General features: G+C 39.6%; 1 protein-coding gene across 1 annotated transcript in view; it reads right to left on the bottom strand.

Moving 5' to 3' along the window:
* The window catches only part of tbc1d16 (TBC1 domain family, member 16), a 38,311-nt gene extending 13,893 nt beyond the window's left edge, over nucleotides 1-24,418 (bottom strand). The window contains exons 1-8 of the mRNA XM_023283608.3: nucleotides 24,217-24,418; nucleotides 18,373-18,585; nucleotides 16,394-16,556; nucleotides 15,170-15,478; nucleotides 4,762-4,956; nucleotides 4,528-4,675; nucleotides 4,240-4,404; nucleotides 2,770-2,918 (exon numbers count right to left, since the gene is read on the bottom strand). Of these exons, the coding sequence (XP_023139376.1) occupies nucleotides 2,770-2,918; nucleotides 4,240-4,404; nucleotides 4,528-4,675; nucleotides 4,762-4,956; nucleotides 15,170-15,478; nucleotides 16,394-16,556; nucleotides 18,373-18,553 (1,310 nt within the window). The 5' untranslated portion in view covers nucleotides 18,554-18,585; nucleotides 24,217-24,418. The remainder of the gene's footprint in view (nucleotides 1-2,769; nucleotides 2,919-4,239; nucleotides 4,405-4,527; nucleotides 4,676-4,761; nucleotides 4,957-15,169; nucleotides 15,479-16,393; nucleotides 16,557-18,372; nucleotides 18,586-24,216) is intronic.
* Nucleotides 24,419-25,732: the final 1,314 nt, after the last annotated feature.

Here is a 25,732-nt window from a genome sequence, read left to right as displayed (position 1 = left end):
ACGCTACAACATGTTTTTACCTCTTTGTGTTTCAGGGCTGAAACAGATCCTGGTTTACACTGGAGTAATTAATAGTTTAGTTATGTATTTATACACTAGCTTGAGATGACTTTCTCCAAATTGGCCTAAGAATTTAAGAAAAATAAACATACAAAACTGCAAAAAAAACAAACAAACAAAACAAAAAAAACACAACTAAAAATTTCACCCTAAGCACCAGAACTGAATCATTTACAGATTCAGACTGTTTAACACTTATGCTCCTTTTTCAAAAAATTCACATTCACAGATTGAGCTCCCCAAAAGAGAAAGAAGTCTGGCTACAGAATTTTCCACAAACACTCCTTAAAATTAAAGTTAGAATCTAAAAACATATTTTTTATTCTATTGTATTTGGAAATAAGTGAAGAAAATTACGAGCTGCATCGTCTAAACTGACTAAAACTGAAATAATCAGGCAATTAGTCGAACAGTAAACAAGTAATCAGCATTATTTTGATACTAAATGATTCATTTAAGGCAATTTTCAAGAAGAAAAAAACTAATATTTTGCTTTTTAACTGACATTTGAAGATGTCAGTTTGAACTAAGCTCTGGTGTGAACACATGAGGATGTGAATTTGATCTTCTTTAATTCAAATCTATGCTCTTTGGAATTTTAGCTACTGGTGAACAAAAATAAAGAAAGAAACGCCCTTTAACTTGCATTTATTATTTAAATAACACGCAAAATCCTTTTTTTTTTTTTTAAATGGGGGATACTTCATGCACTACCACCTATAGCGATGAAACAAGTCATGAATGTTAAATTTTTTTAATGATTTTTGATGTTTTTATTCAATGCATCGGTTTTGTTTTGCTTTTTGTATTATTTATTTTGGGGGAAAAAAACACGAAAAACAGCCCATAATACCAGTCGATTTGTTCACATATGAGCAGTCCTTGGTTAAGTCATTTTACCTGCTACCTCTGCACAACTTCTACTTTCACCTGCTCGGTTATCACAGCTAAGAGAAGGACAGGAGGTGAGGAGGCGAGGAGGCGAGGAAACGAACCGCCGACATGTCTCCTTGCTCCTAATGATCAACCAGCGGCCCTGAAGGCTGCTCCGGTCGAAGGATCTTTAAAGGAATCCACATCGGAGTCAGAACAAGGACTCTAATTACCCGACTGCAATAAGACCCTCTGATGTAGTCCAAATGTTAATAGGCCATACAGATGAAACCTGTCCAATTATCACGTTCATTATAGACGGAGCGGCGGAACGTGTGAAAATATGTGCACACTTAACCTTCTGATGGTAGGATGGAGACAAATGAAGACTCTCTGGCTCTTCATGTGACGTGTGCTTGTCCATGCATACCAGTGCTGCCTCTTTTATTCCCCCTCCCTCCTCCTGACAGGAGAGTATGATCTGATAAGCGCTGACATGTTTGGTTTTTTCTCCAGAGACCTTTTATTTCACACTCGGCACCTCCCCTTTAACACGTCCCTGATTGAGCCTATTGATCGCTGCGATGAGACGCCACAATAGCCTCACATGTGGCTTAATGTTTGACTGACTGAGCGTTTGGCAGCCCGTTTATCTGTAGGGTCTAGAGCAGCGATGTGACTTTAAAATTAACTGATTCCCATAACGTCAAATGGGTCATTACAGAATTGGAGGACATTTCACCCATCAGATTTCAAATAATCCATGGACAAAATACGAAAAACATGCAGTTGTTGTGTAAATGTTCTTGTCCTGAGACCAAATCTAAAAAAACTAGGAGAAAAGAATGATTGAAAATATTTTTAAAATACCAAATAAGTCTGGAGTTCCACCTAAAATGACATTTTTCTCTTGTCCCACCCCCCTGATGACCAAACTGAATCTCTAATAAAACAGTTAAAATGAAATTTAAATCTCCTTTTTTGGTATTATTTTTTCATTGATGTCCCTTGTAATTGTGGGAACATGTTTTTAATCAACATAATATTTGAAATAATTATTATACATGGAACATGTGTCCTACAACAACCCTGATGATGATGTTTTTGTCTTTTCTGTCTTGCTGTCATTTTATGTCTCGTTTTTGTTGCTTTATGTCTTGATTTTGTCATTTTGTGTCTTGCTTTTGTCGTTTTCTGTCCTGTTTTAGTCGTTTTCTGTCTAGTTTTTGTAATTTTGTGCCTTTTTTTGTCATTTTGGGCCTTTTTTTGTCATTTTGTGTCTCGTTTCGTAGTCAACATCATCAGTTTTCCTAAAGAATGTGTAGAGCAAAGCTATGTCCTCTCTTCTATTTTTCACATTTTCATCCCATTGTCAGCCTTGATTGAATGTCTCCCTCTACCTCATATTATCAGGATCAGACTAATTCTTTGGACTGTTTTCCATCAGTCAGTTTGTCCTCTTGGTCAGCAGTAACAGCAGCTAAATATCTAGCTTCTACTGCTGAGAAAAAGATCACATTAGCATGGATTAGCAACCCTGTTACTGTGATTAGAGTAGGGTTAGCAAACAACACAGAAAACATGGAATAAAAATGCTACCATTGATGTGGAAGCTGAGCCAATCAGTACCTATTATTGATGAATATGGAGCAGAAAACTGGACAAGAGAAGGATAATTTTTCAAACATTTTGAAGCCCAAATGTCCTCCAGTTCTGGAAATACCTAAATACATCTTTAAAGGATTTTGTTGCCTAGATGTCGGCAGCAGGAGGGAAATCTTCACATTTCAGGGCAACAAATCAATATTTTATTGTAAATTTCTCTCCGTGGCCCACCTCCTCTGCTGGATGTCGTGGTAGTGGGTGCGTTTCTGCAGCCTCCAGGCCTCCCTCTCCTGAGACGAGGAGTCGTAGCTGTAGTAGTGCAGCAGGAAGGGCCACACCTCGCCACGGATGGAGGGTTCGATACCACCGAAAAAGATGGCCTGGGGAGGAGCGGGAGGCGAACAAATATGGTGAGCACAAAGGCAGCGTTCAGAGGGCAAACAGGGTGCAGAGCTGATAACTGTGAGAACAGACTGTATGCAAACAGGACCTGCAGATGGCGGATGGCACGGCCTACGCTCAACTATCAGCTTCATGAACTACAGCAGATGTAGTATTTCACAAGTGCTGCAAAAATGAAACCTCCTGAAAAAACAATCACAACGCTCTTCTGTTTTTGCATCTGCTCAATTACAGAGGAAGTTTCTAACTGCCGCTGAGTCATTTCAGCAGAATCGCAAACCTTTAATAGAGCCAATTCCACAGAACTGAAATGACTCACGGCGGTTGGAGGGGGGGACACTGGCCAAGACTAACCTTCTTATTATTACAGAAAAGGTTGCTGATTAAAACTGAAAGTCACACTGAGGGTTGGACTTTCAGAATGACTTTCAGCGTGGGGGATTCAGAGGAAAAGGCAAGAAAACGTGCAGCCTGACTGATGCCTGGGCGGAATGATTTATTCTTCTGACCGATCCCTCAGGATTACAAGATTTATATTTGCCCTTTATGCACATAAACAGACAGTTTAGGCACACAGGAATTCTTGTGCCGTGCTTTTCTTGGAAGTTGAGTTAAAGAACAGACGACACAACAGACAACACAACTGTTTCGTGTTGTTTGTACCATTTTGTTGTTTTGTGTCTCGTTTTTGTCATTTTGATCATAAAGCAAAATACTATATTGTTCAGTTCCTGTGATTACTGTGAATACCTGTGACTGAATGCTTTGTTCCTTTGTAGACACTCTGATCTATAAGTTTTAATGTGTAAACAATAAACGGAGGCACAATATCATTGAAATTAAACTTATTTTTCTTCAGAAATTTCAGGTTGTTCATAATGTTTTGAAAAAAAACAATTCCTTAAACGTGAACATTTTCAGAATGAGCTTTTTTTGCACTAAAACAAAGGAAACATTTGGAGCTGTGGTTATTTATAGGTTGTTATGCTGTGATTTTACTGGTCACTTGAGATCAAATTGGCCTGAATGTGGCCCCTGAAGTAAGATGAGTTTGACACTCCAGTATGTAGGGAGTACTGCACATGTGGAGGATACTGCACATACATCACATATTGCACATAGGTGTGGTGAGGTAGTGACGAATTATTGCACAGGAAACGTTCACATTTTTGCTTTTGCCATCAGTCTCACCGTGGCAGGAAAAAAGTGTTGTGGAAGCGTGTTTTGTGTGTGATGATGCTGTCCGCTCTGCTGCGTCTGAGGCTGTAGATGCAGCAGAAGAACATGATCACACGCTACCTTGCGCAGCTTGTACTCCTCCTCCACCTGTCCGCTGTGGTTCAGGTGACGCAGCCAGGTGGTGACGTCCAGCCTCCGGTAGAGCCTCTCCTCTGGGTGGGTCTCGGCTGACGGCAGGGTGGGTCTCTGGATGGAGAACTGCATGCACGACTTCTCATCCGACACCTGGGAGGAGAGACTCAGGGTAAAAATGTTGAAGTGAAATTTGAATAAAAACCAAGAGAGGAAAGCTAAAAAATTACATTCCTTCCCAATAAAACTAGATGCCAAAGCGGACTGTAACCCAACCTGGTCTTTAAGCTGAGTTTCTCTGCAGCACTTCCACTGCTGGAAGACCTCGGCCAGCTTGTCCAGGCCAGCGTGATGGAAGTGGAGGATCTTGTACTGGCTCTCTCTGCTGGCTATCACCAGCTGGCCACTGGTGCACGCCTCGTCACTGCAAAGACACGGCGACAAGTCAGGAAAATAACTTAAAAAAAAGCAACGCTGCATGTCAGCGAGTCAAGGCGACCCCCTGCTGACCTGAAGAAGAGCCTCAGTGACCTCATGTGACCCAGGTCCACCCTGAAGACTCCACAGAGCTGCTCCAGAGCCAGAACCTTCTGCTGCTCCTCCCACCGCATGCCCTGCGACTGGCTGCCGCTCTCTGATGGGGCGTGGCTGTCCAGGCTGGAGGCGGAGCTCACCGAGTGGTTCATGGGTTCCTCACACAGCTCCCTGGCAAGAAATTACACAAAACAATTACATGTTAGGATAGAAGAATTCAGTTTCTTGTGTGTAAATGGTGTTAAAACATCATTCTTTCCCTTTCTTTCTTTACTGTGCAGCATTAATAATACATTTCCTGCAGACAGCGGCTAACTGTGCAGACGAATCCCTGGCAGCTCAGTTCTGCCCACTGGTTTTCTGTCTCAATATGCTTCCACCATAAAGAAGCTGAGAGTAGGAGGAATAGATGGAGGCTACTGAGGACATGAACATATACACTACTATTGAAAAGTTTAGGGTCACTTAGAAATATCTTTGACATAAATGACTTTAACTAAAGTAGAGCAACTTTAACTCCTTTAGGGCAACTTTAATATAGAGCAACTTTAATAATATCAACTTAGGCTAATTTAGGGCAACTTTAACTAATATAGAGCAACTTAAACTAATAATATCAACTTTAGCTAATATCGAGAAACTTTAACTCATTTAGAGCAACTTTAAATAATGTACACTACTGTTTAAAAGTTTGGGGTCACTTAGAAATGTCCTTATTTTTTAAATAAAAGCATTTTTTTCAATGAAGATGACATGAAATGAATGATAATTCCAGTGTAGACATTGTTAATGTGGTAAATGACTATTGTAGCTGGAAACAGCTGATTTTTAATGGAATATCTCCATAGAGGTACAGAGGAACATTTCCAGCAACCATCACTCCTGTGTTCTAATGCTACATTGTGTTAGCTAATGGTGTTGAAAGGATAATTGATGATTAGAAAACCCTTGTGCAGTTATGTTAGCACATGGATAAAAGTGGGAGTTTTCATGGAAAACATGAAATTGTCTGGGTGACCCCAAACTTTTGAACGGTGGTGTACATACACAAATAAATCTGTACACACACAAATCACACTGTCTGCCGTCCAGTTTCCCTCTCATCCCCCCCCAACAGTAAGCATGTTGTTCCCGGCACTGAAACCTGAGCTGAGGGTTCCTCTGGACACACAAACACAAAAAATACAGTCATAAATGCAGCTAAACACACATGTGGAAACACAGAAAACGGACCAAACTCTGCATGCGGTCAACACAAATACACATCAATTGTTAAAAAAAAAAAAAAAAATGAGGCTTTCTCTCTCTCACATGAACACACGAGTGACTGAACCGTAACTAATGACCAAAATACACTCTCAGACACGTCTGCAGACATGCAAACGCTGAGAAACAGCAAAGCGTTAAATCCACTGACATTTGAGAAGCAGGCGTCTAAATGAAGCTGTTTTCTTGCTACTTGCTATAAAATCCAACACAAGTCATTCAGTTTGAAAATATCAGCGGCATTCATACGGCTTCTCCTTCTGGTGTGAATTCAACAGAAAACTATTTTCCATTTACAACGATTTTACAGGCAAACACGGGAGGCTCTTGGGCGATGAGGGAGGTGGGCTCAGTCTAATCTCTGGCACCCTGAATCAATCATGTCTGGCTAATCATTTCCTTGTTAGCAGATGGGAAAATAACAAGGCTGATCAATCCAAGCTGCACAGTTTCCTTATGCTATCTGCTGATTTACTGCTCCCTGTCTCATGTATCACGCCACAAACCAGACGGTGGAGCACTGAGAGGCACAGAGCGCTCTGTTTAGGGCGTTAGTCAGCCTGAAATATGGGCTTCCTTTGACATAACTCCACTCAACGTCCAGCTGAGGGTGTTCACATACATTTCCTTCACTCTTAAAGCACGCATGCAAAGATGTTTTTGCATATTTTGCCACACTGACGCAACGCTGAACAAACAGCACAGCGAGAAAGCACTCGACTTGTGACTTTAAAGCGCAGATTGATCCCTGAGAGCACTGCAGCAGCAAGCAATTAGCAGCATCAGAGTCCAGAGCCTGATTCAGTTCATTTACACAAACCGTACGGGTGATGTAAACAAGCTGTTTTGTTTCTGCTGGAACCTGAACGTCCCTCCAGGCCGAGGTGGCATCAAACTGCCCCAAGGCCCTTCAAAACACTCCCCAGCACAGAGAGGAGGTTTTACCCCGGAGGGCAAAGTGCTGCCTGGTCACCCTGAGAAGCAGAGAACCAGAACCGAGCGCTGCAGGCCTCAGAGGTCCTTCAGCTGAACCCTGCAGGGAGCTGAGGGAGGAGCTGGGAACACAGGGGAGGGCGCTGCAGGATCACTGGAAACTGGTCAGCGCAGGAAAAAACACCTGATTTTATCTTTATTTTAAAAGCATACATCAGGTAATATTCAAATAATCCCAAAACAGCACACACTAAAGTGAGAGGGATTCTTTTCCAAGACTTTCTACACAAAAAACTGCTTATATTCAATTTTGTAGAACAATAAAACTACTCCAAGGGGGTCAGGGCTATGTTTTGGCACTTTACCTGAACAGGAAAGCAAAAAAGTATTTCTGCTGCAGTAAATATGTGTTTATTGACATTTTTTTTTTAAATTTAACAAGGAAAAACTGTGACAACACAAGTAGAGCATCAAATAAATGTAACAGTGTAGTGGTTGCAAGTAGAAATCTCTCAGTTTTAAGGCGTCCAGGCCAAAAAAACATCAGAAACCACTGTTCTGGGATATAATCCCATGTTAAAATGACATGAGTGATGCCTCAAGAACTAAGATTTCTCTAGAAAGTTGTTTACCCTGTTGACCAGAATCAAACAAGCTGCATTAAACCTATTTTAATTCAATTTTATAGAACAAGAAAGCAAAAAAAAAGAGCATTTATGCTGCCAAAATGTATGATTATGGATTGCTTTTGTGTTACATACAACTAGGAGATGAAATACATGAAACCAGTACAGCTCAGTTTTAAGGCATCCAGGACAAAAAACACTGAAAACCAGCGTTCTGAAATATAGTCATTTGTTAAGATACATTAGTAAAGCCTCAAGAACTAAGATTCTCTAGAAAGTTGTTTCCCTTGTTGACCGGAGTCAAACATGTTGTATTAAACCTACTTTAATTCAAGTTTGCCGAACAATAAAACAACTTCAAGCGGGTAAACGGAATTTTTTGGCACTTTAACAGAACAGAAAAGCAAAAAAATAGAACATTTCTGCTGCAAAAAATGACGTTTATTGACTGATTTTGTTAAATATAACAAGGAAATACTATGAAAGCACAACTGGAGGGTCAAATATATGTAACCAGTGCAGTGTTTGCAAGTAAACCTTCTCAGTTTTAAAGCGTCCAGGCCAAAAAACATTGGAAACCACAGTTGTGAGATATAATCACATGTTAAAATTACATTAGCAAAGCCTCAAGAACTAAGATTTCTCTAGAAAGTTGTTTCCCCTGTTGACGGGTGAAATTAGCTGCATTAAATCGACTATAATTCAATTTTGTGATATAACAAAACAACTTTAAGGTGGTCAATGCAACTTTTTGGCACTGTAACAGAACAGGAAAGCCAAAAAAAGAGTATTTCTGCTGTTTAAACATATGTTTATTGGCTTCTTTTGTCAAACAAAACAAGGAAAAACTGGGAGATGAAATATATGAAACCAGTGCAGGTCAGTTTTAAGGTGTCCAGGCCAAAATACATCAGAAACCACTGCTCTGAGATATAATCGCATGTGAAAATTACATTAGTGAAGCCTCAAGAACTAAGATTTCGCTAGAAAGTTGTTTCCCCTGTTGACACGCTGCATTAAACCTACTTTAATTCAATTTGTAGAGAAATAAAACAACTTCAAGGGGGTCAGTGCTATTTTTTGGCACTTTAACGGAGTGCAGAAGCAAAAAAAGAGTATTTCTGCTGTTTAAATGTGTGTTTATTGACTGATTTTATAAAATATAACCAGGAAAAACTGGGAGATGAAGTATATAGAACCGGTGCAGCTCAGTTTTAAGGCATCCAGGCCAAAAAACATCAGAAACCACAGTTCTGAGATATAATCACATGTTAAAATTACATTAGTGAAGCCTGACAGTTCCATAAACTACAGTTACACTTTAAAGAAACTTGTTAAGGAGCTTGACAGACACTGCTGTGGATTTCTATTTTTTTCCCTGCCCTCTCCCACCGCTCTCCTCTTTCTGCCCCCTTTTCAATCTGCTCTCGCTCTCCCATGCGAGGTTCTTTCTCTTTGAATGATTCCAAGTGACATGTTTCCAGTTCCTGGCCCCTTAACAGTGTCAATTAAAGCAAGAGAGGGAGAAAGGGAGATTGAGTGGGGTTCCAGGGTTTTGGCTGCCGCTCGGCTCTCTTCAGGGCTCTAATCCGGAGAGCTGACATTCAGCCCAGCACAACAACCCTGGGAGCACCGGGAATCAAAGGGCTTCACACAGACTTTTAGGAAGGGATGGGGCGAGGGGAGGGGGAGGACATTTGAGAGGTGGGCGAAAGATAGAAAACTGAGAGAACGAGCAGGAGGGGAAAAGATGAGAGAGGATGGGTGAAGATTCCAGAAGAAGAAGAAGAAGGGGAAAAAAAGGGGAAATCACGAGTGCCAGAGAGCGAAGGAAGAGCGAAGGAAGACCAGAGTGGAGGGTTAGTAAAGGTTAGAAGCTGTGAAACCCAGAGCGCTGCCAAGTCACACACTGACTGCACTTAGAGCGAGCTGCAAGACACATTTCTAACTGCAACCGTTGCCATATGTATTAGTAAAGCCTCAAGGACTAAGAAAGTTGTTGATCGGAGTCAAAGAAGCTGCATTAAATCGACTTTCATTCAATTTTGTAGAGAATTCAACAACTTCAGGGGGGTCAATGCAGTTTTTTGGTACTTTAACAGAACAGGAAAGCAAAAAAAGAGTATTTCTGCTGTTAAAATGTATGTTTATGGATTTCTTTTGGGGTACATCTTTCAAAATAACTTCAATTTAACAAAGAAAAACTATGAAACATAACTGGGAGATCAAATATATGAAACAACTGCAGCAGTTGCAAGTAGAAACCTCTCAGTTTCAAGGCGTCCAGGTCAAAAAACTTCAGAAACCGCTGTTCTGAGATATAGTCACATGTTAAAATTACATTGGTAAAGCCTCAAGAACCAAGAAAGTTGCTGACCAGAGTCAAAGAAGCTGCATTAACTCAATGTTACTTTAGTTTTGTAGAGAAATAAAACAACTTCAAGAGGGGTTGATGCAATTTTTTTGGTACATACAGGTACTAACAGAACAGGAAAGCAAAAAAAGAGTATTTCTGCTGCAAAAATGTATGCTTTTGGATTGCTTTTGGGGTACATCTTTCAAAATAACTTCAATTTAACAAGGAAAAGTGGGAGATCAAATCTATGAAACAACTGCAGTGGTTGCAGGTAGAAATCTCTCTGTTTTAAGGCGTCCAGGCCAAAAAACATCAGAAACCGCTGTTCTGAGATCTAATCATATGTTAAAATTACATTAGAGAAGCCTCAAGAACTAAAGATTTCTCTAGAAAGTTGTTACCCCTGGGGTCAATGCAATTTTTTGGCACTTTAACAGAACAGGAAATCAAAAAGAACATTTGTGTGGCTAAAATGTATGTTTATGGATTGCTTTTGTTAAGGATAAACTGTGAAAACACAACTAGAGGATCAAATATATGTAACCAGTGCAGTGTTTGCCAGTAGAAATCTCTCAGTTTTAAGGCATCCAGGCCAAAAAACATTGGAAACCAGTATTCTGAGATATAATCACATGTTAAAATTACATTAGTAAAGCCTCAAGAACTAAGATTTCTCTAGAAAGTTGTTTCCCCTGATGACCAGAGTCAAACAAGCTGCATTAAATCGACTTTACTTCAGTTTTATAGAGAAATAAAACTACTTCCAGGGAGTCAATGCAATTTTTTTGTACTTTAACAGAGCAAGAAAGAGAAAAAAGAGTATTTCTGCTGTTTAAATGTATGTTTATGTATTTATTTTGTTAAAAATAACAAGAAAAAGCTGGGAAACACAACTAGAGGATCAAATATGTTAAACCAGCAAGTAGAACTGTCTCAGTTTTAAGGCGTCCTGACCAAAAAACATTGGAAATCGCTGTCCTGACATAGTTTCATATGTTTGATACCAGCAAAAATGCTCTTTTTTTTGCTTTCTTGTTAAATAAACTTGAATTAAAGCAGGTTTAATGCAGGTGGTTTGACTCTAGCCAACAGGGGAAACAACTCTCTAGAGAGATCTTAGTTCTTGAAGCTTTACTAATGTAATTTTAACATGTGATTACATCCCACAACAGTGGTTTCTGATGTTTTTTTGGTCTGGATGCCTTAAAATTGACAGACTTCTACTTGCAAACACTGCACTAGCTTCATATATTTGATCTTCCAGTTGTGATTAAAGCCCTGAAGAAGTCTGTAACAAAAAGGCATCCAGAAACATACCTCTCCTGCAGCAGAAATACTCTTTTATTGCTTTTGTGTTCCATTAAAGTGCCAAAAAATAGCACTGGCCTCCTTGAAATTGTTTTATTTCTCTATGAAAATGAATTAAAGTAGGTTTAATGCAGGTGTTTTGATTGGGAAACAACTTTTTAAAGAAATATTGGTTTTTGAGGCTTCACTAATGTAATTTTAACATGTGATTATATCTCAGAACAGCGGTTTCTGATGTGTTTTTTGGCCTGGATGCTTTAAAACTGACATACTTCTACTTGCAACTGCTGCAGTTGTTTCATATATTAGATCTCCCCGTTATGCTTCATAGTTTTTCTTTGTTAAATTGAAGTTATTTTGAAGGATGTACCCCAAAAGCAGTCAATAAGCATATATTTTTGCAGCAGAAATACTCTTTTGTTTGGTTAAAGTGCCAAAAAATTGCACTGATCGCCCTGATGTTGTTAAAAAACACCTCGACACACATTCAGGCCAAAGAGGAAACAATCACAAGGGGAATCATAAAGTCAAAACGGCAACTAAACCCGTGTCCAGATGGCTCCTCCTGATCACAGAACAGCCTGTGGGAGCAGCAGAGGGGTCTTAGGGGTTTATTTTCAGCCATCTGTGGCCGAGAGCTGCTTTAAATAAGTGATTAAGTCTTCTACCTGGAGACCTCCGAAGCCACCAGGAGGCCTCAGACTGAAAGCCAGCCAAAATAACGTCAATTCTTTTCTTTTTGGCTCCACCTTCTGGCCGCTCGGTGCAACTGGAAACACATCTAGTGGATCAGTTGGTGCAACACGTGACCATGTGGCTTAGAGGAAGCTTTTACAGCAGAAGTTAGCAGATAGAATCAGTCTTCTGTTTTCAGAGGAAGCAATCAAACGTCCTGTCAGGTGTGCAAACTACACCTTTTCACAAACTCAATATGTATACAGCACTTAATTTCGCTTTTATTATTGCTATTATTTAACATTTGACTAAGAAAAATAAGCTAATAGAAGAAAAGCTGCCTGGTTTCAGCACTAAAGACAGGTAGATTTGTTTCCTTTTACATGCAGCATGCAGGCTGTTATCTACATTAGAGTGACTAATACATGATTAATCAATAATAAACTGATTTCACTCTTTACTTCATGACTCGTGGTGATGGAGATACAGAAAAACAGAAATAAATACATGACAGGAACTGCATACTTTGCATTTTGGTGTTTTTTCAGGGTAGCTCATCACTAAGTTTCCATAATTCCATTATGGCATTTAATATTATATTTAAAAGCTGTGATATTATAGAAAATCTGTAATAAAACTCTCAGAGTGTTAATTAGTCTCCCTCTCTTAGACAAATACACACAAATTTACATTTACACTCTAATTTCTCAGAAAAATGGTCAAAAATTCCCTAAAATAATATTTCCCTCATTTCATCTGTAAACCAGCTGATGATGACAACTGATGTAGTTATAGTATTTTCCACTCAGTATATTTAAATTGCCTTTAAGCCAACAAAAGCAACTTTACAGTCCATCCACCCATCCATCCATCCATTATCTATACACTGCTTAATCCTCACTAGGGTCATGGGGGGGCTGGAGTCTATCCCAGCTGACTCAGGTGAAGGCAGGGGACACCCTAGACAGGTCACCAGTCTGTCACAGGGCTACATACAGAGACAAACAATCACTCTCACATTCACACCTACGGGCAATTTAGAATGATCAATTAACCTCAGCATATTTTTGGACTGTGGGAGGAAGCCGGAGTACCCAGAGAAAACCCACGCATGCACAGGGAGAACATGCAAACTCCATGCAGAAAGATCCCGGGACTAATGGATTGCCATCAAGGTTCAGTTTCACTTGTATGATGTTCTGATGTCCACTGTGGTGGACACATGATATCTTAACCCTCAAGTTGTCTTCATTTACAGCCACCAAAAAATATTGTTTCCTTTTCTGAAAAAAATCCAAAAATTCAGCAAAAAAATTCCCCAAATTTCTGAAAATTTGCAAAACCTTCAGGAAGAAAATTCCAATAATTCCTTAAAAGCTTCCCTTAAAAGTTTTATTTTTTTTTTAAAAAAACCCAAATTTGGCAAGAAAATTCTTGTAAATATTTTCAAAAAATGAGTAAAAATCTTCCGAAAAAATCCTAAAAATATCTAAAGTGATTCCATATATATCAGTAAAATTTCTAATATTTTCTTTAAGAACATTCACAAAAAAAATCAACCAAAATCCAGTGAAGTTCGCTGGATTTTGGTTGATTTTTTGTGAATGTTCTTAAGAAACATTTTTAACATTTCTTTTTTTTCCACCAAAAAATGTTCAAAGATTCCCCAAAAATGTTGAAAATGTGGACATCAGAAGTTTCACTGTGGAAATATGTTTTTTCCCCACATTTTCAAACTTTAAATCGGGTCAATTTTGACCTGCAGGACGACAAGAGGGTTAAAAATATAACTTCAAAAAATGATTTCAGTATTCTAATTACCTTAGAAAGATTGGGGATTTTTTTTTTAAAAATGTGATTGGAAAATTTTTTTTTTCTGGTAGTCAGGGGAATGTATGGGTTTATATAAGGTTTAATTATGCGACTATGCAATTAAAGTGACAATGCTAAAGTATCTACGGGGAGTAAATAAGTAAAAATAATGCATCACATAATTTGTAATATACTACTTTTTTGGAGTAATGACCCCACCACTAGTGAACAGTTATAAATACTACCAGCTAAATATATAATCATATCAGCAGAAATTCATGTCCTGATCATGGAGGACACACATAAGATCTTTTTAAATGCTCTGTAATAAAGTAAAATCGCAAAATCAAGAATAAAGTTTATGAAAACAGAAGAATGCTGTGATGAGATGTCTGACAGAAACGAAAGGGCTGCCTCAAAACAAAAGTCAGATCTGTGACTGATGGGAAACTCTGAGATCATTATTATGGACTTATTAACATTAATGCATTACAGACAAATTCCAGCTGAGCAGCAGAATGCATCAGCTTCAACAAAAGGTGTGAAAATGACTGTTTTTATGTCTTTTTCAGCATCGAACTGATGCAGAGCTGCTTATTAAAACAAACGCTTTCAGACTTAAGGGAACTCTCCAGGAATCAAAGCAGCAGAAAGCTCAATAAAACCTCAAAGAGGAACGAAAAAAGGCACAAAGCAAGAAGATGCTTTGCTTTAGAGCTGCAGCAGAAACAATGCAGCGATAGCAGCAGGAATATTTGATAGTTGAGCAGCTTGTAATGCCTCATAAATGCTGCAGAAGCAAACAGTGCAGACATGAAAATAGCTGAGAAATAGAGCAACAAACATCCCTGCAGCTCTGTAGTTTGCATCTACCTTCTATTTTATTTTGGCAGTTATATAACCTTTTAATTTGTGTCTTATTTCATTGTATTTTTTGTATATCTCTCGACACAAAGGCTTTTTTTTAATGTCTAATAAATGACAGATGTTGGAAGATTCTACACATATAAACTTTCTGCTTGCAATCAGTGACTCTGCACATAATAAAAATAACATATTTATGGTTAGAAAGCTGGGGATGGATCATGAAGTTGCTTCTACACTAGAAATTATAGTAAAATAATAATTCATAACTTCCAGTCTGAGTGAAGCCTAACCTGGTGGCTGCAAAGTGAGCAGCTTGTTCATCTCTTATAAATACTGCAAAAGTAAACAGTGCAGACATGAAAATAGCTGAGAAATAGAGCAACAAACATCCCTGCAGCTCTGTAGTTTGAACCTTCTCTGTGCAGCCACCAGTGAGCCTGAAACATCCCAGTTTTTGCAGGAAAAAAATATCATAAATGAGGCGCAAAGGACCTTAAAAATGCTCAGAATGTCTGCATAACCTCTTCACCGTGTCACTGACCTGCTTTCGTTGTCCAGGAAAACCGATCCGCTGCTCTCGCAGAGCGCCTCGCTGACGGGCGACAAACAGAACGGCGAGGAGAAGGTGTCCGAGTCGGACCCCATGGTGCTGTCCCGGCTCACCTCGTCCGACAGCTCACAGGAGCCCTCGTCGCCCTCCTCCCCGGCCGACGGCAGCTGCTGCTGGTGCGAGGACGGATCGGCTCCGGCCTCCCCCGCCAGGCCCTGGCTCTCTGCAGAGGTGCTGCTGGTTACGTTCCGGTCGTCGTCCTCATCTTCCTCCTGGGCCGCCGGGGGACGAGAGTGAGGTCTGGAAGGAGGGACACCACCAGCGGAACGTATTATACTTTAATCAGGAATGATCTTAATCTAGTGCAACTGCTTTTTTCCTCATATAAAACATCTTCAGAAGCGATTTTTAGACACGTCAGTCCTCTTGATGGAAACCAGATGAGATTCATCAAAAGGCATCATATTTTCTAATAAAAATCAAGATATCTGCAGCCGTAGAGACGTCTGCACCATATCCTGCAAGAAAACCTTCAAACTAACTAAGAGAAGTATTACTTATGACAGCTAAAATGTCCCATAGATCTGTACAACACAACCAGCATCATCTGCAATATTACTTTTATCAGCAGTTTGTGCAAAATCAGTTTCCATTTAATGAGCAGCATTTCATATTTTCATCTCTCAGGTGCAGTATTTTAGTGTCATGTCTAATTTTTCTGTAATTTATGTATTCAGCTGTTAGATTTTATAACTGTTTATTAGTTCTAAAATCACATATATTACAAATTATGTGCTGCATTATTTTACTGATTTACTCCCTATAGAAAATCCTTAGTTTCTCTACTTTTGCTTGTTTCCCTGTCATGTGTAGCACGTTTCATTTCAGGTGCAATGTTTCAGTTTCATGTCCAATATTTCACTTTCATGTACACCTTTGGAAATGTATTGTGCAATATTGTCATTTGCATCTCATTTTTCTGGTGCAATAATTCATTAGAATGTGTGATTATTACTTATTACCTAAACATACATTAATTTTACTGCCTTCCATATTATATCTCATTGCTTTTCTGCTTTTCAGGTGCTGCATTTCTTACGCCATTTAGATTTTTTCTGAGCAAAATCCTGCACAAGAACTTCCTTCGCTATTAATAAAGTCTTATCTTTATCAGTTTCAAGATGTTTTATTCCAATTTTCCGGCGTTTTTCATACCGTCGTCCTCGGCGGCGGGTGTTCCTGCGAACAGGGGAGCTCTCCGGAGTGATGTATCGCAGCGCCTCCTCATCCTGCCTCTGGATGCGGGAGTTGGGCACCCAGGTGAGGATCAGAGTGGTGCCCAGGCTCTCATCCTTCTCCATGTGCACACACAGGTAGCCTGCAGGGGGCGATACAACACGCCAGAAATGATTCAATTGAGGATGATTTGGAAACAAGAGAGGAAATTGCAAAACCTTTCATATGAGCAGGCGGGTACAACTTTAAGACAAACATGTAATCTGAGAAGAAACACGAGAAGGTGACGACAGAGAGAAACCTGACGGCTGAGGAGTGACCTTGAGAGACACAAACAGAGAATCAGAAGATAAGAGATGAAATATTCAGGAAGCGCTGTCAAGTCTCATAGCAGCACGATGGAAAAATGCAAACCAGCAGCACAGATCACTAACCTTCACCAGAATCCTACATGCACAGATAAGACAAGAAGGTGGAATAACTTCACTGTTAGGTTCAGGAAGCTTATTTAAAAGGAGAAATATTCCACATTTAAAGCCAGAAATGAGAGAATTCTAAAGCCTGACAGCAGAACAGGTGATTGGCAGCTGTGAATATGAGTTTTAGATGAAGTGGACTTATATTTTCTCTTCTATTCAACACGATTTTCTGCAAAAATTGAACTCATTAATTCATTAAGTACAATTTCTATCAGCTGCCAGGTTTGTTTTACTACATTAAATTCATCTTCTACTTTATTGTGGTCATTTTAAAGCCTTTTAAGTTGTACCTTTTTGGATTTCACTGTATTTTTAAAAGACAATCTTACAGTGGGGTAATTTGCAAAGTCACAGCAGCAAAGAGAGGAAATGCAGTATGTATGTACAACAAAGATAAAACAAAATATAAGAATTCATTATAGAAATAACAGTACTGTGCATGCCAGTGGTATTGCACAGATTCTTTCATGCAAGTAGAACAATACCAATGTAGCATTAACTAACTGTACACCTTATCCAAAGGTTTTCCAAAAGATTCTACACAAAGTTTCTTAAAATGATCTTTTCTGGTTGAAATTCTGCACATTTATGAGTTGAAAGCTGGTGATGGATCATGCCATTGCTTCTACAGTAGAAACTTCTATTTTCTCTTCTATTTAACCGGTTTTTCTGCAAAAAGTGATCCCATTCTGCTGCTCATTTGCAGGTCTTTAAATTACATGAAAGACTATTTTTATCAGCTGCCAGGTTCGTTTTACTAAATCATGCTTTTCTTCTATTTTATTTTGGTCATTTTAAAGTCTTTTAACTTGCACCTTTTTTTATTTCACTGTATTTTTTGTGCGCTAATCCCACAGAAGAAATGTAGCATGTATGTAGTACAAAAATAAATCAAAATATGTACAAGTATTAATTATAGAAATAACAGTACTGCACATGCCAGTGGTAATGCACAGATTGTTTCATGAGATGAAATACTGACAAAAGTATTAATATCGCACAGATTTTATGCCAGTAGAAAAATACCTATGTAGCATTAACTAACTGTACATCTTGTCCAAACATTTTCCAAAAGATTCTACACATAAAGTTCCTTAAAATGACATTTTCTGGTTGAAATGCTGCACATTTATGTGTAAAAAGCTGGTGATGGACCGTGCCATTGCTACTACACATTTATTTAATTGATCAGGGACCATGTAATTAACATAGAAAACATCTGATGTAATGTACATAGAGTGTATAGCATTAAGCTCATTTTTAACTCCTGTCCCTGGTTGGGCTTTTCACTGGAAGTAGACAAAGGACCAACAACACCAATAAAAACAGCAGAGACAACATTATAGACTTACAACCCCCCAACCTCCACCCACCCACACACACACACACACACACACATAATGACACAATCCCCAATGGAAACTTGTAAAACCACAGAGGATAAAGTTAAAGTTGACTGAGCTCCGTGTGCAGCCTGACCTGGGTGGTGTTCGGCCAGAGCGGGCAGCGGCTCGGCAGGGTGCACGCAGACATTATTTTTGGAGAAGATGATCTCGCCGTCCAGACCCGAGCGTAGCGACGAGCTCCCCGCCCCGGGGTTAAAGGTCAGGAGGTCGGAGGCCTTGGAGGAGGCACGACGGAGGAGCCGACCCAGAGACATCTCCTCAGGACCCGGGACGCTGAGCCCATCCTCTGGGGACAGAACAGGGGACTTTAGAGAGAAATGTTTGAAGGGCAGTGTGACACCACATACATCCTCTTCACCTCCGCGGTCACACGTGTGCTACAATCTGCTGCAGTGTCCTTCTTTACTGCAGCGCTCAACCTCTCTGCTTCAGCGTTTCTCTGCTCCACATTTTCTTTGCACCTGCAGCGACCAACGTGTTCACAGCTTCCCTGATTACAGCAGCAGTGTGTAACCAAACGCCTTCTGCAAACAACTCACAAAGGCAAACACACTTCCCTCCATCCGTGTGAAATTCCCAGCAGCTATCAGAAGCCAACAGATGTCACCAGCGCTGAACTGGGATCAGAAAGAAGCTTCATGTGACAAGACAAACTTCACTTAAAGTAAAGCAGCTCTTCTGATGCTGCAGCGGCTGAAAGGGGATCTCACTTTAAGGCTTCAAGAAAATCAATTAAAGCCACACTTTCTCTTTCTTGCTCAACACAGGGAGCTTTCTTATCCGTCTTTGGATCTGCTTCATCTGCGTAACCTTGCTTTCTCGCTCTCCATGTCAGGAATGTTCCCTCCTTTTCCCTCACAGGCCGTGTTTACCTCCGCCTGATTAAGCAGCACCCCACTTCCTGCTGCCAGGCTCCAGACAGGAAGTCTGCTGGCACTAACTCCAGGAGGGAAGACGCACCGAGGGGCACCATTTGGCTCGCATTTTAAAAATGAGGAAGCGTGGGTGTTTCTTTTTTTAAGTCACAGATTTACAATTGGCACTGAGCATCTTGTAAAAAAGTGGCTGCAGTTTGTTTTTTGGGCTACTTCATCTTTTACACTCAGCAGATTAATCAGTTTTATATATGACAAATAAAATTGAAAAAATGTCCATAACAAGATTGAATATTTTCATGTCTTGTTTTGTCCAAAATTTGAAGGATTAAAAACAATAATTAACTCAACCAAAAGCTACATTTTAACTTGGTAAATGACAAATAATAACATTAAAATCAACAGAAACGATTAATGCAAACCATTAGCTAATCAATTAACAAAGCGCATCTCTACAACAAATGACTCACCTGAGCGATGCTGCGTTTTTGGGACTGAAACTAATTTTGAAAGAGTAAAAAGTTACAATCTCGACCTATCAGATGATATTATTAAGATATATTTATATAAATGTTAGAGAAATTTGAGAAGGGAAACTTTTCAGTAATGTTTTCAACAAACTAGCTAGCAGTTTAGCATCAAGACGCTGCCTGACTCAGCACCACCATCTGCTCGGCTGTGATACGAACTCTGCTACATGTGCTGCAGACAGATTTTAGAATATTGATGAATGAAATGAACAGCTGGACATGTGGTTGGCAGCTGTAAATATGTGTTTTAGAAAGCTGGAGTTCTATTATCTCTTCTATTTAACCTGTTTTTTCTATTTATTTCATTAGTTTATTTGACAGGGACCATGTACAGAAGAACATTAAACATGGGGAAAGATGCTCTGTACCAGATTTTAGCGAACTCACAGACAAACGTACGCTGATCGTCATATAACTCCGCTCTGCTGTGATTTCTGATCATCAATAACTAATAAACAAATGCTGTATTTCTGACAATGCCATAGTAGGGAATGAACAGCCTTGGTGGAGTACTGCGCTCTCTGAGTGTTTTTCTTGCTTATGTAAGGATTCAAGAGGTTTCAAAGTTGTTCTGTTGGCTTTTGCAAAAACTTAACTCATTGGACTATTTCTATCAGCTGCCAAGTTTGTTTCACTATGTCAAGTTCATCTTCTACTTCATTTTAAAACATTTTAATTTGTGCCTTTTTGAATTTCATTGTATTTTTTGTATATCTTGTCCTAGATTAAACTTTCTGGTTGAAGTTCTGCACATCAATAAAAATACGTGTCAATGGGTAGAAAGCTGATGGTGAATTGTGTCGTTGCTTCTACACTAAAAAAACTTCAGTTCTGGTCTTGGTGCAGCCTGATTATATGATGGCACTGCTTCTAAATGACCTCAAGCTGCTTTTTATGTAGCTTTTTTCCCTTGAAAATCAGTTTGAAAACACTTAATAACCTCAAACTGAAGAACTCTGTTTGCTTACCCACATCTCGTCCATCCTGCAAACCACAACATTTCACTACTGCTCCACATTAGCAGCCAGGCTCGGGGCTGTTTACTGTACATGCTAACTGCTCCAAACAGCACCAGACTTGTAATAAGAAGTAATGGACTCATGAAGCATGCTCTGACTGTGCATTCCTACAGGATACTGCAAGAATGCAAAGTCAGAGCATGCTTCATGAGTTCACGAAGTGCTGAAAAACAGGTTTAAATCTGAAACACCAGCTGCTGTCAGTAGTTTCATAACATCAGTAGCATAGCGCTGCTGTGCTACAGAGGTTATTTTGGTCTGGATGTGATTGCAGGGTGACCCGGTTCAGTATCTATCCTCTCACTCCTTAGTTCTGGCTCCGTCCTTAATGCTGTCAACACCTCAGAGTGCTTCACATGCTGCCTCTCCTCTCTGACCTTTCAGCGTTTTATCACACCATCCAGGACTTCAGCCTCGTCCCACAGAACACTCCACATTTCTCACCAACTTTGAGCAGACTGCCCCACCAAAGGGAAAAGCTTTCAATGAAAACATGAAACCGTGGAAGCTGAGCAGCGAGTTCAGATGCCACAGACTCCCAGGGTCTCAGCTTCTCACCTCTGGCTACGTTAATTAAGCCGTCACGCTGACGTCTGAACGCTGAAAACCCCTTTTCTTTCTGCTCTGCATCCCAACGTGCCCGAGGCAGCAGGAAGAGCCACAAAGGAGCCTGAAAAACAAGGTTGTTGTTGTCGATTTAACATCTGACTAAGTTATGAGGAAACTTTATGAGTGATTCAGTGGGAAAGTGAGCAGACGGCTGAGGCTTTAATCCATCTGAGTAACACTCTGTGAGTTAAAATAAACCCATCTGAATGGGTGGAACACCTTGAAATAGAGCTATTAAGTGCACAAAGCATTAAATGTGATTAAAAGCAAATGAAAACATGGCTAAGGTTGTTGATTATTCAGGAAAAGTCTTCAATTGTGCTTTATTGCCTTAAAATGTTGACAGATACACTTTGTCATTCTAGCTGTTTCCAGCTACAATAGTCATTTACCACATTAACAATGTCTAGACTGGATTTATCATTCATTTAATGTTATCTTCATTGAAAAAACTGCTTTCCTTTCAAAAATAAGGACATTTCTGAGTGACCCCAAACTTATGATCGGTAATGTAAATCTTACTAAACTCTGAGAGGTAGACTGACTAATATATAATATAATATATGCTGCATATAGTTATTAGCATATGAATGAATACGATTTTTATATTTCTTGACAACACTGTCAACCAGAGAGCACTGACAGGTTTATTTTTCTACTGTAAAACATCCCACTGAGCACATAAGTGAAAAATATTGTCTAAAACATAGTTTTTAACCTTGTTTACATGTTCAAACTGTGTTTTTTATATGCTGAAGGATGTCTAATGAGCAAAAGAAGTAGTTTCCACTTTGACTGCAAAGTGCCGATGACGATCTCGACTTCTGGGGTTTCAGAGATAACAAACTGGAGGAATTAATCCTGACAACTTGCAAGGTGGAGCGTTTCAGTATCATTATTCTTCTTCAGTCTCATTTTCTGACTCAAACATGTACGAAAACTTGACATTTGTGCAGCGTAGAATAGTTTTACAGAGCTGTAGGTGAGCTGGTGTCCTCTAGCTGCAGTGAGTGGGTGCAAGAAATCATTTTAAAGCACAAAGGGATTGTTTTCATGCAAAACAATGGAGGAAAAGATGGTTGGAATAATTTAGAAATGGTGTTATCACATATGTAGTTTTTCTAGTAAAGTGTCTCCATTGTTTATAACAGTCTCTGCAGAGGAAATATCACAGTAAATCTAAGTAGCTTGTTGCTGTTAAGTTCATAATTTCCCCCTTTTTAACACGATATACCCAAACATACTATACATAAGAGGGTTTTGGGTTTGAAACTGCTGTTCGGTTGCCTTTTCTGTGTGGAGTTTGATGTCTTTCCTCTGCTGGAGTGAGAACTTTGGGCCAAACTCATGTATGTCAGTTTAATCAGTGTGCTCCAACTCCAAACCAGCCTTTCTACAGAATAAAGCAAGTCTAGCCAATAGATGAACACTATATATACGTAGGAATTTTTTACTCCCTGAAAACCAGGACTGGCATTGGCTTTGCAAGTCTGGCTGCAGGAAAAACGGGAACAAAAAACATCACAAACTATAGCTGAAGTCACCAAAAAATGGAACACAGTTGTTATAGTTTAAATATGGCTAAATTGTGCAAGAAAATCCACTCCTTCTATATGATCAGTAGTATTTTGATTGTCATACTCATTTTTGTGTGAATATCAGCACGATTTTGCACCTTTTTACTTCTAGCAGCACAATTTGTGCCACAACTCTTATGCACTGAGATGACTTTTTAAGGGTTTTAAATCTAAAATATCACACCAGGAGAAGAAAAAACACCACGAAATACAAATGGAGTCACCAAAAACTGGAAAAATTTACATCTCACACAGGTATTATAGTTTAAATATGGCTAAACTGCGAAAGAAAATCCACTCCGATATGATTAGTATTATTTTTATTGTCATTCATTTTTGTGTGAATATCAGCTCGATTTGCACCTTATTTTGCATGTTAATTTCATTATTTCTTCTAAATATAACATGTCTGAGCTTAAATTCCTGCAAGCGCAAGATTAAATTATCTGTCTACTTTAACTTTTGGATGACATTGTAATGTTTGGTGCACACAGAGAATACAGATTGAAGGTGTTTGTCTCATGCAATTTATAAATCTGGTCTCAGTATAGCAGCACCAGTGTTAACGCTGATATGCTTCAACTCCAAACAAGTCTAATCAGTAGACTAGAAATGACTAGAAAAATTGAAGTCTCACGCAGCTTTATTGCTTATTTATGGCTAAATTGTGCAATAAAACCCACCACTCCTATATAATTACTATTATTTTTATTGTTATTCTGCACTTAAACCTTGCTAATACTATTTTCTTGTGAATACCAGCACGATTTGCACCATATTTTGCATGTTAATTCCTAATTTTTTCCATGTTTGTGCTTGAAATCCTGCAAGGGGAAGAATAAACTATCTGTCTACCTTAACTTTTGCACTTTGGATGACATTGCAGTGCTTGCTACACACAGATAATACAGATTGAAGGTGTTTGTCTCATGCAGTGGCTAAATCTGGTGTCAGTCTAACAGCACCAGTGCGGTTTGTCCATCAGCTTTCATTCCAGGCTGACAGGAGGATGCACAAACAGGCCCACAGCAGCAGCAGCTCTACTCTGGGCTTCCTGGCCTAATCGGGACTCTCTCTGTTCCACCTCCAGCATAAATATTTCAGTCGAGCTGCTGCACTGTGGCCCAAGCCGCTGCCTGCTTCCATTCCCGTTTTATTCTCGCCAGCAACTTTAAAGTTTGTTGCATCCGGCAGCGCTGCAGAGGCGTTATTCGGCTAAACGTGCCCTCCACACACACACCTGTTCCAGCTGGAGAAATGAATGAATAGCGTGCAGAGAAACGGGGCCAAAGCGGCGGAGCTCTCACCTTCAGTGCCGCCGCAGGAGCCTCACAGCACCGGACCGAACGACCATCTCAGCGGGAGGACGGGAGCCGAGCGGCGGCGTCGCTTCGCCTCTTTTCCCCCGGATTCAGCTCAGTTGTTACGGACTGTGGTCTTGTTTTTAGCCCCGTGTTTTCCGACTGTGACTCTACACGTCCGACTGCTGCCGCCTCGAGAGCAAAAAGCCCACTTCCGGTGTGACCTTTCAATATAAAGCCTTGCTCTTGACGAACGCGGCGTTTGCGGCCTTACAGAATGCTCGGCGCTTTTATTTTGAAACCCCGCGTGTCTCACTTCCTGCGCTGACCCCGTGTTTGGTGTTTAAATTGACTCCGCAGCTCCAGACCAGCCCTCCAGATTCAGCTGCTTCCCGAATGTCAAAGGCTTTTATTCACATCCACACAAACCCGGATTTGTACATTTCATATTAAAAACGGAAATGAACGGAGCGCTAAAAAAAATAAAGGCAAATGCATTTTACATCATCCAAAGTCGTCATCCGACCCAGCCAATCATAAAGAGCTGACCTTTTTCATCACAAGTGACGTTTTAAAGGTCACTGGCAAAGACTTGCATGCAGTTGGTTCATCCTCAGGACCGGAGCTGGAGGCAGAGCATCCTCTCACACAACCACAACTAAAATAATATGTTTAATACACACAGATAGCCTGTTTTTACCCAGAAAATTAACGATAAATTTAGTTTTGAGTCGAAAAAAATCTGATAATTAACTTCATTTCTGTAGCAGCTTTCATTGCAAAGTGCTTTACAAAGCACTAAAAACCAACAATTATGTACCCTGCATCTCATATGAAGTGTTCATATTATTTAGTCATTTATTCCAGTTTTTATGTTTATGTTTATCTATCATCATGTTATTTATCTATCAACTACATTTTATTACAGGCAATTCTATTTACATGCTTAGTATGTTCGTTTGTGTCATAAGTCTTATATTTTATATATCTTGCATGCACTGTTTATACTGTATATATCTTTGTACATTTGCACATCCACTTACACATTAAACTGCACTTTTACTGCTTCTTTTGCACTTCTGCTTAGATGCTAAACTGCATTTCATTCCTTTAGTACACTGTAGTAGCAGTGACAATAAAGTTAAAGCTAATAAACGGGCAGTTAAAATGACAGAAAATATTTTTCCTTAACAATTACAAAAAATCATGTATAAATTAATTACTCCCGCCAAGGAACGCGGTGGAGTTATGTGACGGATCGACATTGGTTTGTCCGTCTGTCTGTCTGTTAGCAACATTACTCAAAAACGGAATAAGGGATTTGGATGAAATTTTCAGGGAAGGTCAGAAACGACACAAGGACCAAGTGATTAGATTTTGACAGTGATGTGGATTATAATCTGGACCCACGGATTTGATAAAGATTTCTGTATCATTGTGAGATAGCAGAACGGCATCACTGTAACTATGACAACAAGTGAACACTACATCAGCTGCCTGCTGATGATCACATGATTACAAT

This window comes from Amphiprion ocellaris, chromosome 19 (genome assembly GCF_022539595.1).
Source record: "Amphiprion ocellaris isolate individual 3 ecotype Okinawa chromosome 19, ASM2253959v1, whole genome shotgun sequence".
In the NCBI taxonomy this organism is placed as follows: domain Eukaryota; kingdom Metazoa; phylum Chordata; class Actinopteri; family Pomacentridae; genus Amphiprion; species Amphiprion ocellaris.
This window is presented reverse-complemented; position numbering and strand designations above follow the sequence as displayed.